General features: G+C 41.4%; 1 protein-coding gene across 2 annotated transcripts; it reads right to left on the bottom strand.

Annotated features, from left to right (window-relative positions):
* Positions 1-687: 687 nt before the first annotated feature.
* LOC139564368 (leucine-rich repeat and immunoglobulin-like domain-containing nogo receptor-interacting protein 1) lies at positions 688-20,816 on the bottom strand. Of its 2 annotated transcripts, none has more exons than XM_071383842.1 (3): positions 20,525-20,816; positions 4,094-4,210; positions 688-3,972 (listed from the first exon to the last, which is right to left on the bottom strand). In XM_071383842.1, exon 3 carries the CDS (start codon positions 3,958-3,960, stop codon positions 2,119-2,121), a length of 1,842 nt encoding a protein of 613 aa, XP_071239943.1. In that variant the 5' UTR covers positions 3,961-3,972; positions 4,094-4,210; positions 20,525-20,816; the 3' UTR covers positions 688-2,118. The 2 variants fall into 2 exon arrangements, with proteins under 2 accessions (XP_071239943.1, XP_071239944.1); XM_071383843.1 differs by lacking the exon at positions 20,525-20,816 and adding an exon at positions 6,369-6,679.
* Positions 20,817-21,520: the final 704 nt, after the last annotated feature.

The raw sequence follows: 21,520 nt of genomic DNA, 5'->3' as shown, positions 1-21,520 counted from the left end.
CATTAAAACAGATAATATGACAGGCCAGGCCTCGGGTTAGCAGCCACCAGACAGACCTATATAACAGATTGAGACATGCAGAGGTAATCCAAAAGGGTTTAAATCTCTGCTCATGCACGTGATTATCATTTTTTCTGGATTATTCTGGGCAAGGGCAAGAGAGAGAAAATGATTTGCTCTCCACAGAATCCACTTAGAGCTGGTGGGCTTCATATCCGTCTGGACGGGAAATTGTCAGTGGATCGTGGATCTCCTGAGGTTGACCTTCATGCTGTCACCTTCAACTGAACTAATGAGACAATATACAGCAAAACCCTAATTTACTATTTCCTCCTTTCCCATAAGAAAATTAAGACTAACAAGGAAGTGTAACAAACAAACATAGCTCTATCAAATAACCATCTGCGTTTGCGCTGAGGCAATGAAACAAATCAGTTTTTCTCTGCTCTAATCGATTGAAATGGGTCTGACAACTGAGTCAAAACATTGAGATTATCAACGTACTGTGTCTTATGCAGTGAAGGATGTCTCTCTCATAGCAATTCTTTAACAATGTACTGTATAGTCATTTAAAATAGAGCCCAACTCAGATCCACTGAGATTTGTATGTTGTGGCAGACTGAATAGTTTTTTTGTCATTTCATAATAGGCTATGGGATATTGCTGAATCAATCAAAGGCAATGAGGCAGGTTAAAGAGGTTTTTAATCATTTCAAAATGCAAAAAGATTATATTTTACAAATAAGATAGCAAAACAACAGACTTAACTATAGATGTGTACATCATTTACATTGTTTTGGAATTTTGGTTTGTGTGTACCTACACAACAAGTGTACATGAAAGAAGAGTGGCATATTTGAGTGACACTAATCCACAGGACTAGATACAGCCATAAAGTAACCTATAGCATGGAAATGTCCACGACCTACATTTGACATTGAATTTCACAAGGTGCTGTTCGCCATTACAGTTCATCGTTGTTTCTTTAATGGCGAGTAAGATTACTCAGGCACATATTTTCAATACCCTGTGATCGATAAACATTCAGGAAAAATAAACAGATAAGGTTACATGAATGTTATACAGTTATATTATCATTGAAGCATTGTTGCTGATTACAATATCTTACCAAATTATACAGTATGAAATTCCACTGATATAAAAAGGAAATGACTTGCAAAAAATTATCTTGAATTCTTTGTATTTGATGTGTGCGAACTATCTTACCTTGTTATAAAAAATAAAATGGAAATAGGATTTAAAGCTTAAAAGATTGTTTATAATATGACATGGAATTGGATACATTCTCATGTACAGATTAGAATTTCATCACCCGCTGGACACTGTCATATTCTGATAACTAAATAATACTCCTGTCCCCAAAACAACATGAATTTTCGTAAAATAGAGGCTAGTCAAAAAGTGAGCCATGAAATGTTACTGTACAGTGAAACTGATTTATCTACCGTATTTGAATATAGCCTAGTACAATATTCTATACATCTATTATAACTATATAACTACAATCATGTGTTTGCATATTATTATAGTTTCATAGAGCCTAAAGCAAATGGTGAGTATGCAATCTCTGAATGGATCCTCTGTGGATAAGCATAAATAGTTATCCCCAGGTCAGAGGGCAATGCTTGGTTGACCTGTATTGGCAAGTTGACACATGAGATCCACACTTACTATATATCTGTATATCAGATCCACCAAGCACACCTGATATGAGTGAAATGAACCTTGACACTTTAAGAGCATTCCTTATACACATGAACATGTATAATATTTCATATCATCATGTTGCAACGACAAATTCGATTTGTAGCACTGTAATTGTAATGTTGAATAAATACTTGAATAAAGAAAATTACACCATTTAAAAAAATTGACAACAGAGTTTAAATAAACCGGCTTCTAGACAACCACTGTTCATTATTTTCTTCTCCAAGATATTTAGGATGATATGTCATCAGATATGTATAATTTCCGTATGTTAAGGGTGCAGTGAGGATCTAGCTTTCTGAAGGCAGACCGTGGCCCTGTGTCCTTGTAGAGCCTTCACCCTCATGGGGTGACACAGTCAATGTGTCCCAAGTTCTCTCCCACATAACCTTAGATAAGCTTCATGGTGAACTTGCCAGCATCCCCTCCACCCCCACCCCCTCCTCCTCCTCCTACCCCCATTGAGGTACGGGGTACATAGTCGATGGTTGCTGTGTGTTTGATTTGCCCCTTGCTCTGGCTCCAGAAGAACATGAAGACGAAGCAGATAGCCACTGAGCTGAGGAAGGACAGGAAGCCCATGGTGGTGGCGATGATCAGTGTCTTGGCATCAAACGGGTACTGGTTGGCCACCTGGGCAGAGGAGTTGGCAGTAGGGGCGTGTGAGGACTCTATCCAGCCTTCGTCGGTGAAAAAGGGCATGGTGCGGTTACGTGGGAAACCCTTCACATAGAGGCTGACGTACAGGCTGTCGTTGCCAGCTGCGTTGCCCGCCGTGCACTGGTATGTGCCGCTGTCCTGAACCTGGGCATAGCGTACCTCTAGAGTCCCATTGGACAACACCCTGATGCGCCCCGTAGTGGAGAGCGGAATCCGCTGGGCCGACAACCAGGTAAAGGAGGGCATTGGGTCACCGTCTGCCTTACAGGAGAAGAGCACCGTAGTGCCCTCCTCCACCCTGACCTCCTGGGACCTGCGGTCTACAATGCGGGCCTGCCGGCAGGTGAACAGTCTCGGGAGCTCTTTCTCCGAGAAGTCCCGGAATTCCCGCTCTCGCACCATGTCCGGGGTGGAGCAGGTGGGTTGGCGACCGTCAAAGTTCAGGCGCTGTCGCCGGCGGACCACCCAGAGTAGTCGGCAGTCGCAGGCCAGGGGGTTCCCATCCAGCCGCAGAACCTGCAGATTCCCCACCGAGTGGAAGGCACTGTCCTCCAGTGTGCTGAGCTGGTTGGATGTCACGTTGAGCAGACGGAAGTATGCCAGCCCCCTGAAGGCCCCTGGCTCGATGCGGAGCAGGTTGCCCCCAGCCAGGTGCAGTTCCTGCAGCCGCAACAGGTCCCCCAGTAGGTTACCCTGGATGGCTGTGATGGGGTTGTAGGACAGGTCCAGGTAGCCCAGGTAGACCAGGTGGCGCAGCGCCTGGTATGGGACAGCACTGAGATTGCAGCTGCTGATGACCAGCGAGGTGAGGTTGAGGCCAATCAGGCTGTTGCTGGCCAGGGTGTCCAGCAAGGGCCAGTGGGAGATGACGAGGCTACGCAGCCGATGCAGGCGGCGGAAGGCATTGTTGGGCAGCGCCGAGATGGTGAGGCGGATCATGCGCAGCCGAGTCAGGCTCTGGAGCTGGGACAGTGCCTCGGTGGGGATGGAGGTCAGGTTGCTGCGGTCCAGATTGAGCTTCTGCAGGTTCTGCAGGCCGGTAAAGGCCCGCTGGGAGATAAACACCAGGTCATTCTCCCCAGCCTCCAGCTGGTGCAGGCTCACCAACTCACGGAAAGTAAAGTCCAGAAAGACTAGGATCTCGTTCTCACTCAGGTCCAGGAAGCGCAGGCTGGGCAGTCCGGAGAAGACACCCACAGAGATGATCTTGAGGTGATTGCTCCTAATGCACAGGGTCTTGAGGTTCTGCAGGCCCTGGAAAGCCTCCACTTCAATCATGGCAATGACATTGTCACTAATGTCCAGATCCTCTAGCTGGGTCATGCCAAAGAACTGGCGACGACCCAGCGTCTTCAGCTTGTTACGAGATAAGTTAATGCGCTGGGTGCCACTAGCGAAGCCCTCAGACACAGAAGTCAGCTGTTTGTCAGAGCAGTTCACTTCTAAAGTCTCAAGCCGACACACACACCTGGCAGGGCAAGGCCAGGGGAAGTCCCCTGCTGACACGCCCAATAATCCACACTGGAGCAAGATGCTCCATGCCCCCCATCGGACAACAGACTCCACAAACATCTTGCCTCCTGCCTAAAAATGGGAACAAAAAGGTTATGAACTGATAGCTAAAGAGCAGTCATGCTAACTCACAATGCCATAACAGATGAAAACAAAGGTCTGAATATATTTGAGTATTTGTTAAGGAACTTACCGATTTACTGTGAGGATGCAGGTTTTCATAACCAGCGGTGGTCAAGTTGGGATCAGACTTGAGTTAAGTCTTCTATAAGAGATGATGTTCTGTAAAAAACATGTCCTTGCAAGTGGCCTAGAGAGACAAAAGAGACAGGAATGAATCTCCCCCCCCAAAAAACAAAACCTTTGTAGCATTTGTAAATCATGGATTGCAAATGCTATATTTATGGACAAAGCATGAGTTTCCAACATTTTGAGATAAACCTAAAAAAGTGGTGAATTTGAGAGTGGAATCAAGACAATAAAAAATGTATTTAAAAAATCCACATTATCAACGTCAGAGCATAATTAAGGTACTATTTAGAGCAGATGTCCTAATTACTATCGACCTACATCTCTGTTTAATACAGACAACATCTCTACTAATTGATTTACCAAATAATACATTATTTACCACTTTTACTCTGCACCTTATATCCTCAGTCTAAGTTGCAGGCTAAAAGGTAGTGGTACGGTAATGAAACATATGCCCTTGACCGTGCCCCATCTTGATCTGCAAAAAAAATCCTCATTAGTGCATCCAGACCTATGCTTACTGATTCTAAAAACCGTGATGAAGGCCAGTTCAGATGGGAGCTGTGCCCCCTGGCCAGACATCTGGATTAGGCAGGCTATCTGTGGTCAGGGCCAGTGACACGTGACATGTGAAGTTAGATGTGCGCACGTAGGCTATACAGGACCAAGTTGAGAAGGTCGAGTATGGAATAGTCAAACATTCCCATGGAGGCACATCATACCCCAAGAAACAAAAAGGTTTTGTCGTACTGTGCAGGCTCCTTTTCAATTAATTAAGCAGGACAAGAAATTAGGGAACATTTTCAACTACACTGTATTAAAAGGGATAGTTCAACATTTTGGCAATTCAGTCCTTTCTTCTACTTACCCAGAGTCAGTTGAACTCATGGATACAATTTGATTTGACTCTGGGTAAGTAGAAAAAAAAAGCTTAATTGCCAAAATCTCAAACTATCCTTTTAAGTACAAATATATAAAATATAATATGACATACATTTCAGCAACATTTATAATTCAACTATGGTGCAAATCAGATTTTGGGAATGCTTTTAAAAGTTTTAATCCTGGTGACGACTAAAGCACTGACTAAAGCACTAACTCTTATACCGACACAAATGCCAAAAACATTAGTTGTAACTGCAACTGCATTTAGATCTAGCCCTCATAAACACCAAAAGGCAAAATCTAAATCGACAACATCAAAAGCAGTGGTGTAAAGTACTTAAGTAAAAATACTTTAAGGTGCTACTTAAGTGGTTTTTGGGGGTATCTGTACTTTCCTATTTATATTTTCAACTACTTATAATTTTACTTCACTTCCTTCCTTAAGAAAATATTGTACTTTTTACTCCATACATTTTCCTTGACACCCAAAAGTACTCGTTACATTTTGAATACTTAGCAGGAGAGGAAAATTGTCCAATTCATGCACAGAACATCCCTGGTCATCCCTGCCTTTGATCTGGCAGACTCATTAAAGACACATGCTTGGTTTGTAAATGATGTCTGAATATTGAAGTGTGCCCCTGCCTATCCGTAAATAAAAAAAACAAGAAAATTGTGCCATTTGGTTTGCTTAATATAAGGAATTTATACTTTTACTTTTGATACTTAAGTATATTTTAAACCAAATACTTTTAGACTTTTACTCAAGTAGAAATTTACTGTGTTCCTTTTACTTTTACTTGAGTCATTTTCTATTAAGGTATCTTTACTTTTTCCACCACTGATCAAAAGTTAAAACCTAAATAAACAAAAGTAAAAAGTGATAGCCTACATATATTTCCCCCAACTGGCACAATGTGATGACATAATCATGTCATTGCTGATATCTTGTAAATTAATCCAATCAGTTTACTAATTGTGGCATTGCATTTGAAAAATTGGCCCCAAGATCCAACTCATATCACTGAAGAAAACATTCACTAGCTGACAAAATGTTGTCAGGCACATCAAGACTTATGAAGGAGGACTATGGACCGATCCATTGCTGTGATTTAACTACTGCTTAAAACCAAAATACAAGTAAATATGGGTACAATATAGCTTGCAATTATTTACCGTTACCATATTTCTTTGTTCATGCCCTTTCTAAAATATATCATATACTACTCTAAATATACTGAACATCTACAATCCAATATATCAAATGAATATGCATATGATATGACAAATACATCAATATTATTCATATAGAGTGCTGAGCTCAGTCAAACCTGCGGGAGCTGCTGTCTCTCACAGTCCAACATCATAGAGACACTTTCTCACTGTCCTTTCTCGACACAGCCTTCTCACTGACCGGCCAAGTTGAAATCAGTCCCAGAGTGGCTTGTCTCATCCCTGCTATTCCCGAAAACGGTCTTATAGCGACTAGAAGGGCTGACTCATAACCCATCCACTTGCGCTCAGACGCTTGGAACTCCTTGATCCATTCTAACACCACAGTGCAAGCTAACATAAATTAACCGTGTTGATCCCTCAGTGTGGACTTGTGAGAGACAGAGACTGGCAGGTGCATGACATCACGGCGGGAAGCTAGGTGGTCCGAATGAGGCAGGGCTGTCAGAGGTTGAGCCTCCAGCCACAGTGTTATAGAATTCCTCCTGCTATACAGTACCAATCAAAAGTTTGGACACTTACTCATTCAAGTTTTTCTTTATTTTTACTATTTTCTACATTGTAGAATAGTAGTGAAGAATTCAAAACTATGAAATAACACATATGGAATCATGCAGTAACCTAAAAATGTAAATATATTTTCTATTTGAGATTCTTCAAAGTAGCCACTCTTTGCCTTGATTTTGCCTTGATAACAGCTTTGCACATTCTTGGCATTATTTTAACCAGCTTCATGAGGTAATCACCTGGAATACATTTCATTTAACAGGTGTGCCTTGTTAAAAAAGTTAATTTGTGGAATTGTTTTCCTTTTTAATGCATTTGAGCCAATCAGTTGTGTTGTGACAAGGTAGGGGTGCTATACAGAAGATAGTCCTATTTGGTAAAAGACCAAGTCCATATTATGGCAAGAACAGCTCAAATAAGTAAAGAGAAATGACAGTCCATCATTACTTTAAGACATGAAGGTCAGTCAATCCGGAAAATTTCAAGAACTTTTAAAGTTTCTTCTAGTGCTGTCGCAAAAACCGCAGAGTGAAGGAAAAGCAGCCAACAAGTGCTCAGCATATGTGGGAATTCCTTCAAGTCTGTTGGAAAAGCATTCCAGGTGAAGCTGGTTGAGAGAATGCCAAGAGTGTGCAAAGATGTCGTCAAGAATCTCAAATATTTAAAAGAAATATTGATTTGTTTAACACTTTTTGTAACGCTTCTCGTGGGCTGAAGGAAGAGTGGACCAAGATCCAGCGTTTAAAGTGTTCATGATTTAATCCAAAAAAACAATCGAACAAAAACAACAAACAGGAGACCGAAATCGAACAGTTCTGTCAGACAAACAAAACAGCTAAACAGAAAATAACTACCCACAAAACACAGGTGGAAAAAGGCTACCTAAGTATGGTTCTCAATCAGAGACAACGATAGACAGCTGCCTCTGATTGAGAACCACACCCGGCCAAACACACAGAAATAGAAAACATAGAACACAAAACATAGAATGCCCACCCCAACTCATGCCCAGACCAACCAAAATAGAGACATAAAAAGGATCTCTAAGGTCAGGGCGTGAAACTTTTTTGGTTACTACATGATTCCATGTGTGTTATTTCATAGTTTTGATGTCTTCACTATTATTCTACAATGTAGAAAATAGTAAAAAATAAAGAAAAACCCTTGAATGAGTAGGTGTGTCCGAACTTTTGACTGGTACTGTATGTCGATGCATACACCATGAAGCTAGATTGCAGCCAATGGTCCTGACCTAGGGGTCACAAAGTGACCTGACCCTGTCTGTCAAATTAGACAGGGTCAGGAATCTAGACTTCACCCACTTTGGATTCCACAGTCACACGGTATCATATTCCTTTGTATTTATGCTAAGTACATTCTAACGGGTAAAAATAGTATTCTATTTCAAGTATTGTTCCAATTGAAATAGTTGTTGTTGAGGAAGCTGCTGAATGAAGTCTGTCCTGGGTGGTAAGGGTATTGGGTTTGTTATTGTTTTCAGCTGGACAGTTGATGGCAAAATGCCTGATTGGCCGATATGTACAACTTTTGCATAACACCAAAACCCACCCGTCCAAACCTGTGCAGCGGCCAGCTCTTATCTAACAGACAACCACAACGCCAAATGCAAACAATATCAAAGCCAACCTGATGTAACATCCACTCAGACAATCCCGTGGCAGATCCAGAAACCATGTTTGGTGTTTGGGTTGGATCCCACTTTTGCTTAATTCTTTCAAACATTTGGACTTTGTCACTCAGCTCTCCCCCACCATCACACAAAACTCATCAAGTCCGCTCAGCTGTCATCGTGTTACATCAAACTGTGGACAGATGTCAGAACATTCTGAGTGTCAAAACAGTGACCTTGCAGTGCGTGTCTAGCTACAGAATCCCCATTACTGACTCCATGGAATTACTTTAGGTAACCAAAACTGTGGCTCATGAGCCTCCTCCTCATTTTGACATGACCCACAGTAGAAACAGAGCAAAACAACAACCCCAAACTAAGTTTGATCTGTTTTTTATGTGATTCATTGTTTTGAAGTGGTATCTGCTCTGCAACCTGACGAGTATTTCCCAAAGCCTTTGGTCTTTCCTACCTCAAGACATATCTTTCCCGATCAGTATTGGCAGGGACACTTAGAGATTATAGGCAAGAAGACCCAATTGAACCGGTGCATGATGTCTAGCTGGGCCACGAGAACAGTCTTGTGTGGATTCATTGTATTGAAGTCAGTCCTCAAAACAGACACCCTGGCTTTTCCTCCCCTCCCCACATTGGTCACTCTCTAAATCGCCATGGGGTTAGAAATAGAATGCACAGTGAATGCACTTTGACACTTGTATAAGTGCTATTCTTAGACCAATTAAGATGGCTGAAATTAAACAACCACACGGACCAGGGGGCCCGGGTGTGTGTTACACTCTGTTGAAAGTGTCTCAGTGTGTATATCTGTATGTTTTTATGTGCTAGAAAGACATTGTTTATTGCTCCTGGCACCTGCCCCTGTGTACCAGCCTCTGTGATATATACCAGAGTTCTACAAGCGTGTATTAAAAGGTTTGTGAGCAGAACAGCTGCTAGGCTGAGGGGGAGAGAATAGCAGTGCTCTTCAGAATGCCAGATTCTTTTTGTGCCATTGGGTCTGCCAGGGAAAGGAGAAAGGGCTCGTAAACAACATCAAGTCAAGCAAGCCATTTCTGATTCAATCACTTTAAAACATTTTGTAAAGACAACGTATACCTCAATAATATTGCAGTGTGTGTGTGTGTGTGTGTGTGTGTGTGTGTGTGTGTAGACCTACGTTAGATAGATTGTGTATTTGCATTACACTAAGCATGTAGGGAAGCCATGAAGAAGAGTATGTTTGTCTGGCTGTAAGCTTGCAACTGTGAAAAATATGATTATATTAACTGTGTGACACTGTGCCCACATTTGCAATTGCATTTGTTTCATCTGTATTTAATGTGTTTTATACAAATGCTTTTTGTGTGTATCTGCAACTTCAATGTTTGTGGGTTTTGGAGAGTTTCTGGTCTTTGTATGGTGGAATGTGTGTCTGCGTCGGGATGCTTAGGGTTAGGCGTTATGCATTATGTGTGTGTGTACGCATGTGTGTGCTCTGAATATGTTTGTATTTACACTCTCACTCTTTCTCACAGGCAGAAGTGGGTCACTATGACAGCTCACTCAAATCAATCTGGTTCCAGAGACAGTGTTCTGTCGTGTTGCAGGGTGCACTATATTATAATTCTTTATCAAGGCAGTCAGTTAAGTCATTGCTCGCACAAAGTGCACTGTCTGCAAAATTAATAATAGCACAAATAAATGAGAAAAGATAATTGGTTTCAGTGTAGCACTGATGTGACATGCCAAATGAGGTCGTTTTAGTTAATAGCATTGACGGATTGAATCCAACGAGGTACAATGAGAGAAAGAACAATGTCTGACAGGAGGAGATGGATGGTAAACAAGGATTCCAGCAAGCACGCTTTAATAAAAGGTGCTTGATTCTTCTGAAGGTGGACTTCAGCGGTCAGGAAACTTTCCGCCTATGGGGAATATACCAAGAATATATAACAGCGGCCAATTGTACCATTCTTGGATTACATTGGGCCTGTTACAAGGTCTCCTTTAGGCTACACTTTCATTAGAATGTCCTTCCATTTTCAGCATACCCTCTCTGCTTTCACTATTCCAAAGCAGCTTTGAGAGGACAAAGAGATCAACCTCTTGAAAGAGAGCCACAACAGTTTGTTACGGGTTGCGTTTTTCACAGAAAAGCAACTACACTACATAATCCTCCACACACCACTGGACAGGTGGAGCTTTTCCCCTTTGGCACACTTACGGGCAGCTTGCTAATCTGATCAGAGCCATCCACAATCCTAACTTGATTCCAATAAAGGTAAACTGCTATGGTGGTGCTAAAGCTATAGCGTGGGTCCAATCATGTGGAACGCTAATGAAATGCACATACTGTCCTCTCTGGGTACAGCACATACTGGGGCTGTTATCTCATCCAATAAATGTGATAACCGCGGTTGAGTCTGAAAGAAAACATCATCAAATAAAGGCACAGAGACACAGTCCATTTCCTTGTGACCTCAGAGTAAGTATGCAGGTTGTTTCAACCATGCTTCATTTTGCTCAAATAGATTGGTTGGAAAATTAACAATGAGGTTTTATTATAGTGCTGTGATGTTGTGTTTACATCATTGATTAGTTTAATAAGTCCTCTGATATGCAGAAACACTACGGCAACTTAATCAAATTAAAGGTAGAATGAAAACATGCATAAACATTGGTCCTAGTCCTTTAGCAGTCTATCATAACCACTGCAGTGGCGAAAATAAGTAATTTGTTGGTTTGACATGAGCCCAAGGGTATTGCCATTTAAATCTTCATATTGTGACTTTAATTATGTATGCATAATGTTTATGCACAATCCTTCCAAATAGGTATTGTTTGAGGCTACTGAGATGGCATAAAAAAGAGAATGAAAGAAACAATCCTTTGAAATTGTCAACCCAGGAAAGAGTTGGTGTGAACAGAATGCATTATCCTCCATAAACAGGTTTTTAAACCAACTCTCCAATACTAGTGATGGGCAGTTCCATGTTAAAAGCCCTATGAGCATTCATTTTACATTTACATTTTAGTCATTTAGCAGACGCTCTTATCCAGAGCAACTTACAGTAGAGTGCATACATTTTATTACATTTTTACATACTGAGACAAGGATATCCCTACCGGCCAAACCCTCCCTAACCCGGACGACGCTATGCCAATTGTGCGTCGCCCCACGGATCTCCCGGTTGCGGCCGGCTGCGACAGAGCCTGGGCGCGAACCCAGCCCAGCCTGGGCGCGAACCCAGAGACTCTGGTGGCGCAGCTAGCACTGCAATGCAGTGCCCTAGACCACTGCGCCACATGTGAAGTTCATAGGAGCACATCAAATTTGGTGTGAAATGAAACCTACAAGAGTCAATATTTCTGGGGGGGGAAAAATTGTCCACCATTTTCCATGCTAGAAATTAGGAATAAACTAAGGCTTTGATTTCTGGTCAAACAGATGGAAAAGGGGTCTTAGAAAACATCTAGCAGAAAAAGTCTTAAAAGGTATTAGAAATACATTTAAAAAAACATACGTTTAAGAAATATTGCCTAGTATCATTCAGTTACCAAAAACCCACATATCTTTAGATATTTCCTCATTTCTCTCCCTCATGAGGGAGGATTATGAAAGTTCACATAAGTAACAAGGTAGACCAACCAAGTAGTTTTATGTTTTTACTGATAACAATTTGGTTCATAATTTATTAAGTGATTAAAACGCATTATTCTGTTACCAATTCGTTAAAAGAATAACCAAAAAATCTGTAACAGACTGACTGCAACTGAATGGCTACAATGGGAATTCATAGTAGTCACAAACCACAGTTGGGTCACCTGCTACTGTCCTCCCTTCCACTGGCATACTGTTATGTTCAGCTCATAACTGTTTTCTTTCTGTCAAGTGGTGGTCAAAGCAAAAGTTTGAAAACAATCTGGATAACCCACCTCTTACTGACACCTACCCATGAGCCCCCTCTCTTTCCATTTAGTGTAACCAACCCTCTCACCCACTGAGCACTGACCGACACCGGACGTCCATGGATGTTGAAAAGTAGTTGAAATTTGGTCAGCCCAAATCTGAACCAATCATAGATGTCTGTTTCACAACTTTGGACAGCACAGTACAGTACAGCACAGCACAGTATAGTACAGTACAGAAAAGTAGAGGTCAGTACAATACAGTAATGTACAGTAGAGTTTAGTACAGTAGAGCACACTAGAGTACAGTATAATTTACTCTATTGTACTGTACTGAAATTTACTGTACTGAACTATACTGTACTTTATTCTAATACGTGCTGCACTGTGCAGTACTTTGATGTCCAAACTTGAAACATAGACGTCTATGATTGGTATAGATTTGGTCTGGTCAATAGTGATGCATTGTGGGTACAAACCCAGCTAGCACATAATGTTCTGAGAACCATATGTTTCTTAGAGTTTGATGAGAGTGTGGTTGTCCATTGTGAATGTTCTCAAATTGTTCTTTCCATAAAAACCACAAGAAAACGTTAGTAACGTTAGAGAATGTTCTAAGAATGTTATTTTAAAACATATACATTCCATTCTCAGCATCAACAAAATGATCTCTATCCTCTATCTTGTTAAGTGTGTTCAGGTGTATTGGCCGTGCCAACTTATTGGCCAGATCTTAATGAGTGCATCTTAAGGAGTGCTTGTTTCCTTTGAAATGGGGTCTGTTTGAATAGACTAAAATGAACAGTTTTTTTGTGCATAAAAAAACATGTCCTGCTACCTCCATCCTGGTGGCGCAGTGAACTAATTCCATGGAAAATAAGAAAAGAAAATATCTTCGTTCACAGAGCTTCAGTAAAACCTCCCAGGAAAGCTTTCAAGGTACCAGAGTAAAACATTCTCAGAACCTACCTGTAACCTACTGTAAAATAAATGTTCTTAGACCAGCCGAAATGTTAACTTCTGTTAGCAGAACGTGAAAAAAAAAAAAATGTTTTACCAGCCAGGAAACGCATGGCTTTATTCCAACAACCAATGTGAAACCAAAAACAGTAGTTCCCACAACTTCCAAGGAACCAAATGTGCTAGCTGGGAAGGTCAGGGAAGGCCAAATATTTGATGGGTCATATGGATGCATTGACTGGCGAGAATGCAAGAGTTGTTTATCGATAGCACTGAAATCACACACACACACAAATTTGGAATCAAATCAAACTTTATTTGTCACATGCACCGAATACAACAAGTGTAGACCTTACCGTGAAATGCTTACTTACAAGCTCTTAACCAACAGCGCAGTTCAAGAAGAGTTAAGAAAATAATAACCAAATAAACTTAAGTAAAAAAATATATAAAAAGTAACAATACAATAACAATAACGAGGCCACATACAGGGGGTTCCGGTACTGAGTCAATGTGCGGGGGTACAGGTTAGTCGAGGTAATTTGTACATGTAGGTAGGGGTGAAGTGACTATGCATAGATAATAAACAGCAAGTAGCAGCTGTGTACAAAACAAATGGAGGGGGGGGGGTGTCAATGTAAATAGTCCAGTGGCCATTTGATTAATTGTTCAGCTGTTTTGTGGCTTGGGGGTAGAAGCTGTTAAGGAGCTTTTTGTTCCTAGACTTTGCGCTCCGGTACCGCTTGCCGTAGCAGAGAAAATAGTTTATGACTTGAATGACTGGAGTTTCTGACAATTGTTTGGGCTTTCCTCTGACAACCGCCTATTATATAGGTCCTGGATGGCAGGAGGCTTGGCCCCAGTGATGTACTGGGCCGTATGCACTACCCTCTGTAGTGCTTTACGGTCAGATGCTGAGCAGTTGCCATAACAGGAGGTGATGCAACCGGTCAGGATGCTCTCAATGGTGCAGCTGTAGAACCTTTTGAGGATGTGGGGGCCCATGCCAAATCTTTTCAGTCTCCTGCGGGGGAAAATGTGTTGTTGTGCCCTCTTCACAACTGTCTTGGTGTGTTTTGAACCATGATAGTTCGTTGGTGATGTGGACACCAAGGAACTTGAAACTCTCAAACTGCTCCACTACGGCCCCATCGATGTTAATGGGGGGCCTGTTCGGCCCGCCTTTTCCTGTAGTCCACGATCAGCTCCTTTGTCTTTCTCACATTGAGGGAGAGGTTGTTGTCCTGGCACCACACTGCCAGTTCTCTGACCTCCTCCCTATAGGCTGTCTCATTGTTGTCGCTGATCAGGCCTACTACTGTTGTGTTGTCAGCAAATGTAATGATGGTGTTGGAGTCGTGTTTGGCCACACAGTTGTGGGTGAACAGGCAGTACAGGAGGGGTCTAAGTACACACCCCTGGGGGGCCCCAGTGTTGAGGATCAGCGTGGCAGACGTGTTGTTGCCTACCCTTACCACCTGGGGGTGGCCTGTCAGGAAGTCTAGGATCCAGTTGCTGAGGGAGGTGTTTAGTCCCAGGGTCCTTAGCTTAGTGATGAGCTTCGTGGGCACTATGGTGTTGAATGCTGAGCTGTAGTCATTGAACAGCATGTTTGGCGGCGGAGCTCATTCAAATAATATCCAGTGTGTAGAATAACAAAAATGTTCTACCTTTGTGTACCTAATCTGTATACATCATCCATAATTATGCAATTCTGTATAGAATGGTTGGTTGTTTAGCATCAAAACTGGTGCGTGCACAACTATGGGGCAAAACAGACGGGGGTTGGCTTAGATTGTTGACAGCATGTAAACTACACTGAGAAATATCAACGCAACGTGTAAAGTGTTGGTCCCATGTTTCATGAGTTGACATTGTTTATACACTGTTGCTACTCACTGTTTATTATCTATGCAGTCACTTTACAAATTACCTGGACTAAACTGTATCCCACGCACATTGACTTTGTACTCCCTGTATATAGCCTCGTTATTGTTATGCACATTTCTTATGTTACTTTTTGATTGATTAGATTTTTTATTTAGTAAATATTTTATTAACTGTATTTCTTGAATGGCATTGTTGGCCTGTAAGTAAGCATTTCACTGTAAGGTCTACACCTGTTGTATTCAGGGCGCATGTGACAAGTAAAATTTCATTTGAAATAAAAGATCCCAGAAATGTTTCATACATACAAAAAGCTTATTTCTCTGAAATGTTGTGCACAAATTTGTTTACATCCCTGTTAGTGAGAGTTTCTCCTTTGCCAAGATAATCCATCCACCTGACAGGTGTGGCAAATCAAGAAGCTAATTAAACAGCATTGTCTACAGCACAGGTGCACCTTGTGCTGGGGACAATAAAAGGTCACTCTAAAATGTGCAGTTTTGTCACACAACACAATGTCACAGATGTCTCAGGTTTTGAGAGACCATGCAAATGGCTTGCTGACTGCAGGAATGTTCATCAGAGCTTTTGCCAGGGAATTTAATGTTCATTTCTCTACCAAAAGCCGCCTCCAACATCATTTTTGAGAATTTGGCAGTACGTCCAACCAGCCTCACAACCGCAGACGTCGTGTGGGCGAGCAGTGGGCGAGCAGTTTTCTGATGTCAACGTTGTGAGCAGAGTGCCCAATGGTGGCAGTGGGGTTATGATATGGGCAGGCATAAGCTATGGACAACAAAATCGATTGCATTTTATCAATGGCAATTTCAACCCTGAGGCCAATAGTCATGTCATTCATCCGCAGCCATCACCTCATGTTTCAGCATGATAATGCACCGTCCCCTGTCGCAAGGATCTCTACACAATTCCTGGAAGCTGAAAATGTCCCAGTTCTTCCATGGCCTGCATACTCAGCAGATATGTCACCCATTGAGCATGTGTGGGATGCTCTGGATTGACATGTACAACAGCGTGTTCCAGTTTCCGCCAATAGCCAGCAACTTCGCACAGCCATTGAAGAGGAGAGGAACAACAGGCCACAATCAACAGCCTGATCAACTCTATGTGAAGGAGATGTCGCTCTGCATGAGGCAAATGGTGGTCACACCAGATACTGACTGGTTTTCTGATCCACACCCCTATCTTTTTTTGAAGGTATCTGTGACCAACAGATGCATATCTGTATTCCCAGTCATGTTAGATTAGGGCCTAATATATTTATTTCAATTGACTGATATCCTTAAATTGTTTGAAATTGTTGCATGTTGTGTTTATATTTTTGTTTAGTATATATTTCATCTCCAATGTTTATTGAAAACAAATACATTTGCAGAATGAGAACTTGTCCTTGAAATACATCGTTACAGTTGTTGATTAGCTTGCTAGCACATTTTTGCCATATTAGCATTGACAGGAAATTAGTCAAAACACCTCTAAACAAGACATGGCATCAAGAACAACATACAACTAGCTGAAACGACTCCCCACATGGCAGCTTCTTATCATTACTGCTAGCTATCTGGCCAGCCAGAATCACAACAACACACTGCCTTCTGCCCCAGTAAAGCGTTTGCATTGTTTTTGTGATGTCAGCTAACCTGTCTACAGTACAGCTCAAGGACCCATATTGTCATTCTCTTACCATCATTCTGTTACCATATGTTAATCCCACTTCACTGTACTTCAACATCCAAAATATATATTATTATTTTTCAAACTCAAGGTGTCATACACTACATGACCAAAATTATGTGGACACCTGCTCGTCAAACATCTCATTCCAAAATCATGGGCATTAATATGGAGTTGGTCCCCCCTTTGCTGCTATAACAGCCTCCACTCTTCTGGGAAGGCTTTCCACTAGATGTTGGAACACTGCTTCAGGGACTTGCTTCCATTCAGCCACAAGAGCATTAATGAGTTCGGGCACTGATGTTGGCCGACTAGGCCTGGCTCGCAGTCGGTGTTCCAATTCATCCCAATGGTGTTCGATGGGGTTGATGTCAGGGATCTGTGCAGGCCAGTCAAGTTCTTCCACACCGATCTCGACAAACCATTTCTGTACGGACAACGCTTTGTGCACGGTGGCATTGTGATGCTGAAACAGGAAAGGGCCTTCCCCAAACTGTTGCTACAAAGTTGGAAGCACAGAATCATCTAGAATGTCATTGTATGCTGTAGCGTTAAGATTTAGCTTCACTAGAACTAAGGAGCCTAGCCCGAAACATGAAAAACAGCCCCAGACCATTATTTCAACTCCACCAGTTAGAACTATGCATTGGGACAGGTAGAGTTCTCCTGGCATCCGCCAAACCCAGATTCGTCCGTCGGACTGACAGATGGTGAAGCGTGATTCATCACTCCAGAGAACGCGTTTCCACTGCTCCAGATTCCAATGGCGGCGAGCTTTACACCACTCCAGGCAATGCTTGGCATTGCGCATGGTGATCTTAGGCTTGTGTGTGGCTGCTCGCCCATAGAAACACATTTCATGAAGCTCCTGACAAACAGTTATTGTGCTAACTTTGCTTCCAGAGGCAGTTATGAAATCGGTTGTGGGTTTTGCAACCGAGGACAGGCGATTTTTACACGCTACGCACTTCAGCACTCGGCGGTCCCGTTCCTAGAGCTTGTGTGGCCTACCACTTTGCGGCTGAGCCGTTGTTGCTCCTAGACGTTTCCACTTCCCAAAACATGCACTTACAGTAGACCGGAGTAGCTCTAGCAGGTCAGGAATTTGACAAACTGACTTGTTTCGAAGGTGACATCCTATGACGGTGCCGCGTTGAAAGTCACTGAGCTCTTCAGTAAGGCCATTCTACTGCCAATGTTTGTATATGGAGATTGTATGGCTGTGTGCTCTATTATATACACCTGTCAGCAACGGCACCTGTCAGCAACCTGTCCACACATTTTGCGGGGTATCTACATACTTTTGTAGATATAGTATATCATAGCTGACACCCCAATATTTCTGCAAACATCTTTGAATCTTAATTCAGAGTCGTTTTTGGACAACGTGGTAACACAAAACACTGATGGAGATTTCACTGTCATTCCGTTACCAAACTTTACATCTGCACTGTTCTTCGAGTAAATGTATTTTTGTAAAATGTTTTGTGGAAATTGATAAAAGTAGTCCTTGTGCATCGAGTAGTATGGTTTGTTTAACCTTGAAATCAATGTTTTTTGTTTGGCATACTATTAAAGTGAAATATCGTCTCCACCATTATTTTACAGTGGAATTGCCTTGATGTTAATCCCCTGGACTGTAAGAGTCAAATTGGAGCAGAATGGATGAAAGTGTGCAAGGATCTGTGGCGCATTCTTCTAGGTTCAAAGGGCAAGGCCATGCGGTAGAGGGGTCACACTCCCACTATAAAAATGTGCATATATGTTTTTAGAATTGGGGCCAGATCTTAAAGGTGCAATATGCAGAAATCGTTCTGCCATTTCCTGGTTGCTAAAATTCTAATAGTTTGCCTTATTTTAGTTTATGTGAGAAAGCAAGCAATGTATAGAGAATTACTGTACCATCTAAACCTCTGTGAGATATCTTTTCAGTAACCAAAAATATTGTATTTTCAGCTGTTTGAAGCTGGTATACAAAACCGAAAGTAAAAGACACAAATTCACATAGAAGTGCAGGTTATAGATCTATCATTCACAATGAAAGCAAGTCTAAGAAGCGGTAGATCTGTTCTATGTGTGTTATTTCTATGTTTCCCATTCATTAAATTTAGTTATATATATTTAGTGCCGTACTAGTTAGTGCAATATTAACAAGTAATTGTTCAAATATATCTTTAATGCAAAAAAATTGATTAGTGTGGAGTCACACTTGCCCAGAAACGAAATAATACAACTTAATTGTATGCATTTAATGACTCCCATATGGCTCCATGACACATATTAAAAAGATATGGCCGTTTTTATAGTGGGATTGTGACTCCGTTACCGCGTGACCTTGCCCAAATGCTTTTAACTAAGCCTGCTATTAAGGACTGCAGATGAAGCTAAAAGCTGCAGCTGAGCAACCCGTCAAAATATATTCTCATTCCTGGATTGTTGGGACTGTATAAGCAGCCCTGTCTCACATAACTTTTCAATTAAAAACAAGTCCATTTAAACTCCGGTAATGACGACCAAGCAAAACAAAGAAGGCACTGATGAAAAATACTTTCTTGCTTGACCCAGATCAGGTCAGGTTGATAATTAAAAGTCAGGGTAAATCATTCCCCTAACAAGGATAGTGAAATACTTCCTGTGCATAAAGCACCTCCTGATTAAAGTGCCTATTTGGCCAGTCACCAAAAGGTGCTCTTTGGCACTCTGCTTTGCCAGTCGCACTTCATTGTTGTGATATTCTCCTTCTTCTGTGATTTGCGCCATCTCTCTGGCTGGGGAAAAAACGTACAAAAAAAATCTACAAGCTGGATAACATTATTGTATCTTTCTCTCTCCCTTGATGAATTATAATTGAAATGTTAATTTTAGTTTATCAGGCTGCAGATGAAAATCAATTATGAAGTTGAAAATCTATCATAAACGTCTAGTTATCTAATTATACGTTTTAATGGATATTTATATGATTGGCTCATCCAACGTATTCAAGATGATAAGAACATTTACCAGGCTCAATCAGGCTTGATTTAAAAAAATAAAATAAAAATTGTCACGACCGGAAAAATGTAGCATTCTGCATACTTACATTGGAAGATAAATCAAGTAGTCTAGCCTTTGCTTCTTTGACAATATAGCCTAGCCAACCCAGGTACTGTATTTTTGTATATTTATTAATATTACGTTTGTGTTTTTGTTCCTTCCATATTAGGTTGTGGACCTGTTCAAATTTTGAGTCAAAGGAATATAATGGAAATCACAGTCACCATTTTGGCACTTATTGTGGGATTAAAGTCGAAAGCCATGTCAAGAACTCGTTTGAGCTGGTCTCTGTCCAGAAGCCCACGTTGACCATAAAAACTATTACATGGGGTCTGAATTAGGCTGACCCATAAATCAATCGACGCCAAAGGGCGACAACACAAGTCCGCTCCTGGACGACTGGCCTGCTTGAGTTTCCAGAAACAAACAAGTATGATGTAATTCACAATATGTACAAAATATTGCTGCCCACAGGTGCTTAGTTCATATTATTGACAAGTAGCCTACAATGCAGATTGGTAAATCAGTAGCCTATGAACTGTCTGATATAAAAACACAATTGCAAAATCAATTAGGGTTTAGGTTACACAATTTAAAATGTACACTGAAAATTGTATACAATGAACGAAAACTCACCAGCTAATGACTTCAATGAAACGTTGATAGTAAAACATTTCCATATTTTACGCACAACTCCAAACGTTCGGGTTCCTTCTCGCCTAAGCTTTTCGTTCGGTTGCTGGTTGATTTATCATGTTTTACAAGACTTTAAAACATATGCCTTGAGACCTTACACAATTTAATTTGTCATCCTTCATTAATTTATTCTGACTACTGCACCACCCTCTGGGAGTAGTAGGATAATTACGCTACGGAAAATAATTTAGGTCGACTACTTTATTATCTTCTGACGCTATCGAAAGCCCGCCTTCTTGCCCCTGCTCGTGCTCTTCTGTGTGGTAGTGATGCTCTTGCTCGAGTCGCAATCGTATCCCACAGAAAAATATCATAATTACCTCAAGCGAACTGGAGGAAAGTAGCCTATTGGTGTACATCAACGAACCAGTCAACTACATGGATGAAACACTTGTCCATAAGGGACATAGTGTAACGACCAAGTGTGTAAGAACGAGTTCATAGTAGGCTACCATAGATGGGCGAATATGGTGGCGAAATCCCGAGCTCTCAGCATTCTGACAGGATTTGTGATTTTATCCACTAGACTGATTGAGTTCTAGAAATGATCCAGGACAGTACATTACTATCGCGCCGGGTAGGCCAATATTTGGGAATGATGGGCAAATGTGCACTCTGGTCAGGCAAATCTTTTGACTTAGGCAAGACACCAGCTGTATAGAAAATAAATAAATATATATAAATAAAAAACTATAGGGCAATCACAGACTAAATTCATCCCCTTCAGGGTTCAGTTGGAGAGCCCATGCCTCAAAGTGTGCATACACATGCATGCAATCATTCGTGGATTTGCCACAATAATCCTCACAAAACATTCTTTTATATTTTAATTGGTACAAAAACATATTGGTATGTTTGATTCTAAACTGAAATTGAGCATTCCCTGTAGGTTATACAAGAGATTTATGTTCAAGAAGAATTCTGTCTAGCACAGGG

The sequence above is a fragment of the Salvelinus alpinus genome, chromosome 35 (genome assembly GCF_045679555.1).
Source record: "Salvelinus alpinus chromosome 35, SLU_Salpinus.1, whole genome shotgun sequence".
Lineage (NCBI taxonomy): Eukaryota > Metazoa > Chordata > Actinopteri > Salmoniformes > Salmonidae > Salvelinus > Salvelinus alpinus.
Note: the sequence above shows the minus strand (reverse complement) of the source record. Positions and strands in the feature narration are given on the sequence as shown.

What these genes read in the sequence shown, in the direction of transcription:
- LOC139564368 (XM_071383842.1), bottom strand. Translation starts at nt 3,960, where the DNA reads ATGTTTGTGGAGTCTGTTGTCCGATGGGGGGCATGGAGCATCTTGCTC.